Source organism: Anguilla rostrata, chromosome 11 (assembly GCF_018555375.3).
Source record: "Anguilla rostrata isolate EN2019 chromosome 11, ASM1855537v3, whole genome shotgun sequence".
Lineage (NCBI taxonomy): Eukaryota > Metazoa > Chordata > Actinopteri > Anguilliformes > Anguillidae > Anguilla > Anguilla rostrata.
In genome coordinates, this window is record NC_057943.1 from 16,857,298 (window position 1) to 16,868,066 (window position 10,769).

Genomic DNA, 10,769 nt, shown 5'->3' on the forward strand with positions numbered 1-10,769 from the left:
TGCCCTCTCACTGCATAGGGATGCATCTCATAAGCTCAGCTGCCAGGACCTTGGAGTGCTCATTAGATCCGCACTGCTCTTTTTTCCTTTCATTATTCATATTTCATTATGACCAGAGCGCTGTAGACAGTAGTATAAATGGCATATGCAGCAGCATAAAACGAGTGATTCTTCTACGTCCTTTGATTTGTGCTTCTATCTGTTGTTTATTAGTGTAGTTATTAACCATTCTTTTCAGAGTCATTTAATATTGTAATATGGTTGTTATTGTATGAATGGTTGTTCTTTGTTTGAGCAACTGCCAAATGAACATGCACATTTCACTAATTCAAGTCTGGCGTTGTTGAGAATTCAGACATTGTAAACATTGTAATAGTTCTGCATCCATTAGCATATCCTGTTAAAATGTTAAGGGGGAAAAAATGAGTCGTGCCTAGATGACCAAGTAAAGGGACAAATGCTGCTTGAAGACACTGGAGCATTTTTTTGCATTATTACACATTACCTGTATCCCCAAAGCTCATGGGTTGAATATTCCTGCTTGACTCTCTCTCTTCAGAGACTCCCATGCAGGCATTGAGCTGTTGGCAGAGATTGCGTGTGCGGGAGCAGAGGGGTGTTATGGGAGTTTGTCTGAGGAAATGCTCAAGGAATTCATTGGTGTAGAAGGTCTTTTTTAAGCGTTTGAAGCTGCAAGAGTGCCCTCTAGTGGACGTCACTGAAGGAAACTTTTCTTTTAGTTTTCCAGTCAAAAGTGCTGATCCAGGATCTGTTGACCCAAACCTCCAAGCTCATTCTGCTAGTTAGATGAAGCTGATCTGAGGTCAGCAGTTATTCAGGGCTATGGTTCTTGTGCATGTTTGGATTTTGGAGCACTTGAGCCTCCTGCTGGATTGTTGTTGAAACTACATTTTTTTTTATTAGTGGAGAAAATGGGAGATTGGAACATTTGCCAAATGCATATTTCTTTTCCCGCCAGCCAAATACATGCCTGTACATGCAATTAATATAGCAGCCATAGTTGACAGGATTATCATGGCTGCACAGTAGGTTCTGGAAAGAGACACATTTGTGAGCATCAACATTCTGTTAAAAAATAAAATATTCAGCTTGTGTGATGTGTTGTGAATTGCACACAAGTCAATATAATACTATATGTATAGAAAAATATGTATTGTATTGTTTTTCTTGTTTTCTTGACCACACAGTGGGTACTGCACAACATAACATTTTTTTAAAAGATTACTGGGGCAAGATGCACACATTATGTATTATGAGTCCAGATGGTTCAGTGGTTCAGTCTGGCTCCTAGTTACTGAACTGGCCAGGTTCCATGACTGACTGTTAACTGCCCATTGCAAAAGGCAGTATCAAATGTGCAATTACAGTTCTGAATCTGTATTTAAATTCTCCCGATTGATGGGGTTTTGTCTGCAAGACAAAAATAATATATTTAAATATCCATGGCCAGCTGGAAAACTAAACCAGTTTGGTGTGAAATCTGTAAGTTTGGCAAACATGGTGGGATTGGACGGCGAGGTACCAGTTTTCATACGTGCAAAAATCAAACATAGAAAAATGTTTAAGAAATGTTGTTACATTCCCTTGGTGTTAACAGTGTTAATTTACAGACACACTGACACCGAAAGAACAACAGCTGGACACAGTAAGGAATTTACTGTCTCTGCGCTGACCTAATCAGCAGCTGCTGGCCCTTGTGTTTGTGCTGTCTGGCATTCCTCCTGCCTAGTTGTGACCAAGTGTCTCTCTCTCCCTCCCTTTTTCTCACTCTCTCTCTCCCTTCCTCCCTCTCTCTCTCTCTCTCTCTCTCTCCCCCCTCCCTCCCTCCCTCTCTCTCTCCCTCCCTCCCTCCCTCTCTCTCTCCCTCTCTGTCTCTCTCTCTCTCTCTCTCTCCCTCTCTCTCTCTCTCTCTCTTCCTCCCTTCCTCTCTTTCTCTCCCTCTCTCCCCCTCCCTCTCTCCAGATGTGATGAGTACGTGACGCAGCTGGACGAGATGCAGAGGCAGCTGGCGGCCGCTGAAGACGAGAAGAAGACGCTGAACTCTCTGCTGCGCATGGCCATCCAGCAGAAGCTGGCGCTGACGCAGCGGCTGGAGGACCTGGAGTTCGACCACGAGCAGTCGCGCCGCGGCGGGCGGAGCAAGGCGTCCGCCGCCCGGGGCAAGGGCGCCCCCGCCAACCCCCACGTAAGTCACGGGCACTCCTGCGGCGTGCGGCCCGAGGCCAACAGCATCGCCGGCCCCGTGGTCTTCTGCAGCGAGAAGTACAAGATCTACTGCGACTAGACGCGGACCGCCCTGTACAGAGGGGAGCCCCCGCCTCCCCGCCCTAGTTTCAGCCCCACACGCTTAGCGCTCCTTGTGTCAGGTTTGCTCTTAGGGCCGCGGTCGCGGCGCTCAGACCGCGACCGCGCCTGCTCGTGTACCGTGTGGGAATGCAGCCGCCAGCTCCTAGTAATGTATGGCATGATGATAGCGCTTTACGGTTTGCGTTGGGTTTTTGCTGTTAAGGAATTTCTTCGTGCTGTTTGTGAAGGCCTGCAGTCTTGCCCGCTTGTAGTAACCTGCGTCTGTGGGCCGGTAGGGTGGGGCCGCGCATCGATGGCGGCGTTCCCGCGGCTGACGCTGGTGTCTGCGCTCTCCCCTCTTCCTCTGTCCTCTCTCCTCTCCTGTAGCAGACCTAACACTAGCCTCTGCTCCCTCCTCTTCCTCTCCCTGGGTCCCCGTCCCAGGGCCTGTCTGAGCTTGGCGGACTGTCCGCTAATGCCACACATTATGCAGAAATATGCAAACCTCTCCTGATTGGTGGGGGAACTTGGCCTCTCCAGCCAGAGGCGACTGGCTACAAGAGACCTGAAATCTGGGGAAAAAAAGGTATGATTGATGATTGGGCTTTCCAATTGGATGAGATTCAATTCCAAAACCTTTTCCAATTGGCTGCTGAGTTTTGACGGAGGGGATCTGCTCAACCTTAATGCAGGTGTACAGGTCTGTTCAGAGAATCGATCGCATTGCTACGCTTTACGGTATCTGTGCCACTAGTTAAATGAAAGCTATTTTTCTTTTGTCTTTTAAAGCCGGCTGCACGCAATGCAAGCGCCGATTCCACAGGGCTCTACATTTGAGAGAGGTGCATGCAACAGGTCCTTCTACACATTTCAGAGAAACCATAGGGCTTTCCCTCATGACTAAACCAGTCCTGAGGAGTTCTTGCAGAGCCATATATAAAATGAGAGCAAGACAAATTGATCTCCACATCCAAATTAAGTGCACTTCGTATTCGGTGCCTCAGTCCTCTGAACTATGAACAGGTGAGAGTATCTGGCATTTGAATAAAAAAAACTGAACAGAAATAAGGTCAATTTGACGAAAAGCTATGATTTTCCTAAACATATCTCTGATCCAGAAGCACAAAAGGAAGGCACAGCAGTTGGATTATTCTAGAAACAAAATCCAACTTCTCAGAAGTGCCTGTCGACCAAATCCTCTGAGATATGGATGTACAGCCCTGTATTTTGTGTCTGAATTTAAGCTAATGCAATTTTCTTCCTCTCTTTCTTTCCCCTCGTGTTCTTATCTTTGCAAGCATGTCTGGAGCTCTCTAATGAAAGCTCCGGATTGGCTGAGCCCTGCGTCTCTAACACTGTCCTGTTGCTTCGTTCTGACCTTACTCTCTTTTAGATTGTCAGCAGTTTGCTACCTTTGCAGCAGCAGCCTACCTTTAAGTAGCAGGGGGGGAAAGCCTCTTGATAAAGTCAGGTAATGACCTCCCACACGTCCTCTCATTTTGCTGATGGATCAGTGTGTTTACATCAGCAATCAGCCATGAAAAAACCCGCTTGGCTGTTGATATTAGCGACCATACAAAACTTGCATCGTCGTACAAGTGTTCGTACAGGTGTCTGTATATGGCTGCTTACTAGGGAGGAAAATCTGGCAACCCTGTCCATTAATGAATAGCTTTAATGTGCAAGATAGGCTGTCAATGAAGATGTGGGGCTTCTAGGTACATGTGTTAACTCTTGTGGATCATAAACACTTGAATGTTAGCTTTATACGACTAAAAAGCAGGATTGATGTGGGGAAAGTCCATACGGAGATACACAGTAAGAAATTGAGATTTTGTAAAACTAGCTACAGATTTATCTGTAACTTCTTATGGCCATGGTCAGATTCTTACCTTCTAGGATCCTTTGTTGCCTCTAAAATAATGTAGGGGGGAAGTATGAAGTGCTTGAGGTAACACTAGTTTTGGCAGAATCTGGAAGGAGGATGAATGACAGTCAACCCTGCTTTTCTCCATGCTGCACTTGCTCTCGGGGTCTTTAGCATCTTCCTGTGGTTGCTATGAGGAGGATGTGAGAGACAATGCCAACATGACCATTGCTTGTATTCTAAAGGAACTAATATTTTGCCATTTGAAGTACAAGTCAATATTGTCCCACTGATTTCACATGCAGTACCGACAGGCTGTGGAATCATTGGTCTCTCAAAGTAACCAGAAGCATAAGTATAATTAATTGTGGAAATGTATGGCAGTTACTTTGGGGGGTTTCAAGTGATTTTGAAAATGATTCTTTGCATAATTATCTTTTTTTTTAAACTTGGGCCTGGACCCTTCAGAGGACATTGATTCAAACTAGCTGTGGAAGCAGCTTAGCGTGTTGCTTAGATTTTAAACCCTCTGCGGAAGTGTGCTCTCTCAACGCACCAAACGCTCGGGTAGATTTTTAATAGTAGACCTTTTGATAACGTTTTGTGATTTTTAGAGGAAAACAATAACGTAATTGGAACTTTGGGACTAGTTTGAAATCAATGTCTGCGCATCAGGACCCAGCATGTGAGCTGACTACAGCGTCTCCTACCTCTGCTTGCCACGATCCTCTCACCTCCGCTCCTGTCCGCTCACGCATTCACCTTTTTTCTCTGGGTTTTCTTCATTTTCATTTTATTTTTTTGTTGTCGTCGTCGTTGCTTTAAATGGCAAGCCTGCATGTGAAAGACACGCCCGCAGTCGACCCGCATGTTACCGGAGAGCGTTCTCTCTGCCCCTCCCCTCTTCTCTGATTCGCTCTCTTGTGCATGGCGCGCGCTCCAGGGTCTGGTACTTATGAGCCATTCGCTTCCTGCACCAGCTGGTCTTCCTGTGTATCCGTAAGTCCAGGCTTGGCGCTTTCGTGTCAATAAAGCTAAACAGGTGATGAGGATAGTTATAACAATGGGGATGCCAGCAAAAGGAGAGCCTTTTAAGCACACTGCCTGCATCTGGCTTTTGGACACTAACCAATTTTTCGCCCCTTCTTATTTTGACTAACTTGGCTTTTCAACCCTGGCGTGTAATTTTTTTTTTAAACGTTAACTACATCTCACTCACTGATATAGCATTTTGGTTATTTCTATATATGTTAATGCTCATTTTGATAATTTCTTTTGTTTCTCCATTTTGCAGTAATGTAGTTGAGCCCGGATGTGGAGTGTCCAACAAAGAATGCGGTCGCACGACCAACTTCAAATTCAGTACGCCTGCAACAGCTAGCGTTGCATGGCCATTTGGACTTAAGAAAACCACTTGGAGGTGATTTTTTAAACAAAAAAAAGGACCTGTTCCTCATACAAACATACAAACACTACAGCATGAATGTCACGCCAGAACAAAAATAGTTTCACTTTTCAAGCGCTGCTGCAGGAAGATGATACTCACAAGTACCAAGGAGATTGCTGCCTGCCTTCCTTAGCGATCAAAAATTTGATTGGCTACGAAACTCAGAAATAAGAAACGGGGAGGGGTTGTTTTTCAGCACAGCTCACTGCGAATTATTTTATTTTTATTTTTCTTGCGCACTTTTAATATAGGGGTATTTCACTTTGGCTTCCTTTTTTTTACACTAATCTTGGACAGGTTTGTAGTGCTATGGTTTGTGAGTCATATTAAAAGTATATACGTTAATAGGAATAGATTTTTATTTTCTTTTAAGCGACCTTCTGTGCACAAGGCACAGGGAAAAGATGCTCCCAAATTCTAATCATACTACAAACCAGAGTTCTACCTGCTGTGCTTCAGTGAGTTAATCCATGAGTATATTAATAAGCTTTTGTTATTTTTATGTTTATCATAATTATTATTGTTGTTGTTATTATTTACTGATGTTATACTGCCATGTTCTAAACAAAATCCAGGGTGAACAAATTCTGGGGTTTTCATGTATTATTATTCTTAGGAATAGTTCAAAGTAACAAGGAGAAACTTGATGCGGTTCTGGTTGAAATGGTAACAGGCATTTGAAAACCATGAATAAAATGATTCGTATTTCCAATTTCCAATGCCATTCCAGAATCTGTGGAGTTACATTCAGGTGGGATCACTGATGGACAGAATTCTTTGCAAGCGCACCAGTTAAATTCCAAATTGGAATGGTTTCATTCTCTCTTTGTTTATCGTGCCAAATCTTGGTACATTTAGGTTTTAAAAATGAGAAGAAAAAACGAGAGGTGGTAGAAGACCGTGTGTATTGGGTTTGTGATTCCAGCGCCTTGTTTTGTTCAGTTTTCTCCATTTTGACCAGTAGTGCCTTTCATTATTTCAAGGGAGAATTGTAGACTAGATAGATTTTTTTTGATAAAATAGTTTGTCACAAAATTTTAGTTTAAAAGGAGTTTAGGAGCAATAAGCGCAAAGAGAATAGTCCTTTTTGCCTGAATATGACCTTAGTCGTATAATTAGATAAGAAAATGAATTGTGTTGAATTCTGTAGGTCAGTGATCCCATTCACATGCGGAATTGCAAATTCAGGGGTATAGTGAAACGTATTTTTATCAAACTTTGGGAACCAAAAGTAATCACTTTGGCCTCCTAATGAATAAAATGGTTCAGATCTAACACATTTGTGGGTGCAGGACAATGTACTATTCGAAATATTAACGTATCGATAGCTTTGTATGGTGAAGGTAACGTGATATCAATAGTATTGTTGGCACGTGCAAGAGAGTGGTTTTTCTTCCTTTTGTTGGTTTGTTTTTTTCATTTTGTTTAAATTTTAATTATTTTTTTTTACATCATTTAAAAGTGTTGTTATTTCAGTAAACAGAAAGCAGATTTCGCATCAACAAGCTTGTGCCATTTAAGCGATGAGGTTTGTTGAGGCATTAAAATGTCAAGTTATTGATATGGTTGGGAAGTTTAAAATTAAGTGCAATTCAAATGCTGTTTTACGTGGAAAATTAAAGTTTTCTGTTTGCTGGAAGGGATAGCATTGTGATACTAGCCGTGCAGACTATATTGTCATATTCTGTTACAGTATTGACTCACATGAGAATTTGATACCTTTATATAAAATAATGACTTCATCTGTGTTGGTATTTATTTGAAATGATGTCATGCAGTACTGTATTACTTTAATGTGCATTATGATTAGTGGCAAAATGATCTCAGTTTAATGTAATGCATGTATTTCAGTCATGGAACCTTTACACACAGCTGAAAACAAATCTAAAACTCTGAAAATGTAACTTTAAAATAAAGAAGAAAAAATGAACAAAAAAAACTTTAGGTATTAATGTATTATTTACAAACTAATCCAAAAAAAAGTTTTGTTTTCTTTAGAAAGGCTGTCTGTCTGTGTAAAGGTAGTCATACTGGCTAAATCAATAAATGTGACTAAAAAGTCTTGCCGCTTTTAGTTTTCATTCTTGTCTCGATTGGTAATGGTGTTTTTAATTGGGTGTTTTGCCATCTCATCCGACCGGCCTACTGAGAAAAAAAAGAGGAAGCTGGATTAGACATCATTCACGCCCCCCCAGGCCCCGCCCCCCAGCTGCATTCTGTGCCTGGTTTCGAAAGGCTCTGGTTCCCACGCACACGCAGAGGGAGGGATGAAGAGCCCCTTTCCCAAACTGCCTTCAATCAAATACTAGACCTTGTAAGAAACTGCGAATAAGGGAGCCAAACACTTGGCTCTCTGGTCTCCTCTGTCTTTCCAGGCCCATAAGTTATTTCTTTGTGTTTCCCGGTCCCTTCTTTCTCATTATCCCTCTCCCATGTTTTTCCCTCTCCGTCTCTTTCCTCTGTCCCTCCCCATATGTCTGTACCTACCTTTCCTCTCCTCTCCTCTCCCTTTCTCTCTCCTCTGTCCTTCCCCATATGTCTGTACCTACCTTTCCTCTCCTCCCTCTTCATGTCTCTTTTCTGTCCCTCCTCATATGTCTGTGCCTGCCTTTCCTCTCCTCCCTCTCTGTCTCTGTCCTCTATCCCTTCCCCTATGTCTGTGCCTGCCCTTCCTCTCCTCCCTCTGTGTCTCTCCTCTGTCCCTCTCATATGTCTGTGCCTGCCCTTCCTCCCTCTCACTCTGTCTCTCTCCTCTGTCCCTCCCCTCTGTCTGTGCCTGCCTTTCCTCTCCTCCCTCTCTCTCTCTCCTCTGTCCCTCCCCTCTGTCTGTGCCTGCCTTTCCCTATCCTCCCTCTCCTCCATCTCTCTCTCCTCTGTCCCTCCCCTCTGTCTGTGCCTGCCTTCCTCTCCTCCTCTCTCTCTCTCCTCTGTCCCTCCCTCTGTCTGTGCCTGCCTTTCCTCCCTCCTCCATCTCTCTCCTCTGTCCCTCCCTCTGTCTGTGCCTCTGCCTTTCTCTCCTCCTCTCTCTCTCTCCTCTGTCCCTCCCCTCTGTCTGTGCCTGCCCTTCCTCTCCTCCCTCTCTCTCTCTCCTCTGTCCCTCCCCTCTGTCTGTGCCTGCCCTTCCTCTCCTCCCTCTCATCTCTCTCTCTCCTCTGTCCCTCCCCTCTGTCTGTGCCTGCCCTTCCTCTCCTCCCTCTCTCTCTCTCCTCTCTCCCTCCCCTCTGTCTGCTCTCTCCCTTTTCCTCTCCTCTCCTCTCCTCCTCCATCTCTCTCTCTCTGTCCCTCCCTCTGTCTGTGCCTGCCTTCTCTCTCCTCCTCCATCTTCTCTCCTCTGTCCCTCCCTCTGTCTGTGCCTGCCTTTCCTCTCCTCCATCTCTCTCTCCTCTGTCCCTCCCCTCTGTCTGTGCCTGCCTCTTCCTCCCTCCATCTTCTCTCTCCTCTGTCCCTCCCTCTGTCTGTGCCTGCCCTTCCTCTCTCCTCTCACTCTCTCTCTCTCCTCTGTCCCTCCCCTCTGTCTGTGCCTGCCCTTCCTCTCCTCCCTCTCCTCTCTCTCCTCCCTCTGTCCCTCCCCTCTGTCTTGCCTCCTGCCCTTCCTTTCTCCTCCTCTCCTCTCTCTCTCCTCTGTCCCTCCCCTCTGTCTGTGCCTGCCCTTCCTCTCCTCCCTCTCCTCCATCTCTCTCTCCTCTGTCCCTCCCCTCTGTCTGTGCCTGCCTTTCCTCTCCTCCATCTCTCTCTCTCCTCTGTCCCTCCCCTCTGTCTGTGCCTGCCCTTCCTCTCCTCCCTCTCATCTCTCTCTCTCCTCTGTCCCTCCCCTCTGTCTGTGCCTGCCCTTCCTCTCCTCCCTCTCTGGTGTTGTTGTGCTGGGTTTAGGAGAGCGCCGGTTTTACAGGCCGCATCCTCCCAGCGCTGCTGACCTTCCGCCCTTCCGCTTCCTGCCTGGCCCCAGGAGAGCGGCCGGCCTACGCGGGTGTGTTTGGCCCACATTTGAGGCATGACCCACTGATGCGCAGCCTGTCCTCTTTATTGCTTTCATACTGCACCACTGCTTTCAGCCCTATCAAGCCTTTGGCTAGCTGAGGCCTAAAGTCAGTTAACTGTAAGGCCATTGTGGAGCTACCAAGGTCTTGTGATCTAATCAAGAGCCCTGAGCAGGGCGTAAATGACCTGGAAGAGCTCAAGAAATGTATTTGGAATACATTTCAATTGAGTTGGGGGCAGGGGGGTGGACTTTTGGAATGGATATCTATGGTCATACCACAAGAGGGCCACATTGCAAAGGAAAAAGATATTTTAATCTCAGTTAATTATCAGTATGTCTCCACAATTATTGGTCTGAAAAAATATTGTAATCTCTGTTGGTCTCAGAAAAAGGGTTTTCCCCAGCCAAGCCTGTGGACATCATCGGCTAGATGAGAGAGTTGTGTGTCTGCTGCATTTACCGTGGTGGAAAGTACCCACAGCTCCACTCCTTGCTTTGGAGATGGATGGTTTCCGTCTCAAATCTGGTCTTCTGAAAGAGGGGTAGAAAATGACACGAAGGGTCAAGTGGTTATAGACAGAGGTCGCCCAGTTTGTGGGTTTTTTGGCTGGGGTCCATCGCGTAGAATTCCATAAATGGCCCCCTTTACATCGGGCATAAATTAGGGCCCTGATGAAATCATGCCCATGTATGAAATGGGTGAGAATTAATTCCTGTGGCTGCCAATTACGTCATTGCTCTCTACAAAGGGTCTATTGATTGTTCCGAACCAGATTTTTCTTAAACATAGTGCATTCTCCAGTCACAAACTGAGTAATGTGGCTAAAAATTGTGCCTGTGCTTCACTGCCCTCCAGAAACAGACGATTACCCATCTGCTTTAAACAAAGGGGTCCTGATATATTTGTTCTTGAGTTCATAAGTGGGGTCATATCACAGCCGCAGTATTTCTGTTTCCCACCAAGTGGCGCTGCAGCACAGCTTGTGAGGAGTCTGGCTGAACGAGCATATTTTATTCCTACTCCCACTCATTTTTGTGAGGTTGTTTGTCTTCTCATAGTATCAAGCACAAGAGGGATGTTCCATGAATAAAGAACTTTTTGTTTGCAGCCGATGCAGTGTTGCACCTGGGTGTATGATTCCAGCTTTCCCATAGTCTGCCCTGAAATA

The 10,769-nt window shown here is 45.3% G+C and overlaps 1 protein-coding gene across 2 annotated transcripts in view; it reads left to right on the forward strand.

The window, feature by feature from the left end:
• Positions 1 to 7,683, forward strand: part of LOC135234107 (protein bicaudal D homolog 2-like) — a 57,301-nt gene extending 49,618 nt beyond the window's left edge. Inside the window, exons 7-8 of one of the 2 annotated variants that reach the window (XM_064298306.1) lie at positions 1,984 to 2,206; positions 5,469 to 7,683. In XM_064298306.1, coding sequence (XP_064154376.1) covers positions 1,984 to 2,206; positions 5,469 to 5,471 — 226 coding nt within the window. In that variant the 3' untranslated portion in view covers positions 5,472 to 7,683. Of the gene's footprint in view, positions 1 to 1,983 lie in introns of both variants that reach the window. The other variant, XM_064298305.1, reaches the window with a different exon arrangement.
• The last annotated feature ends 3,086 nt before the right edge of the window (positions 7,684 to 10,769 follow it).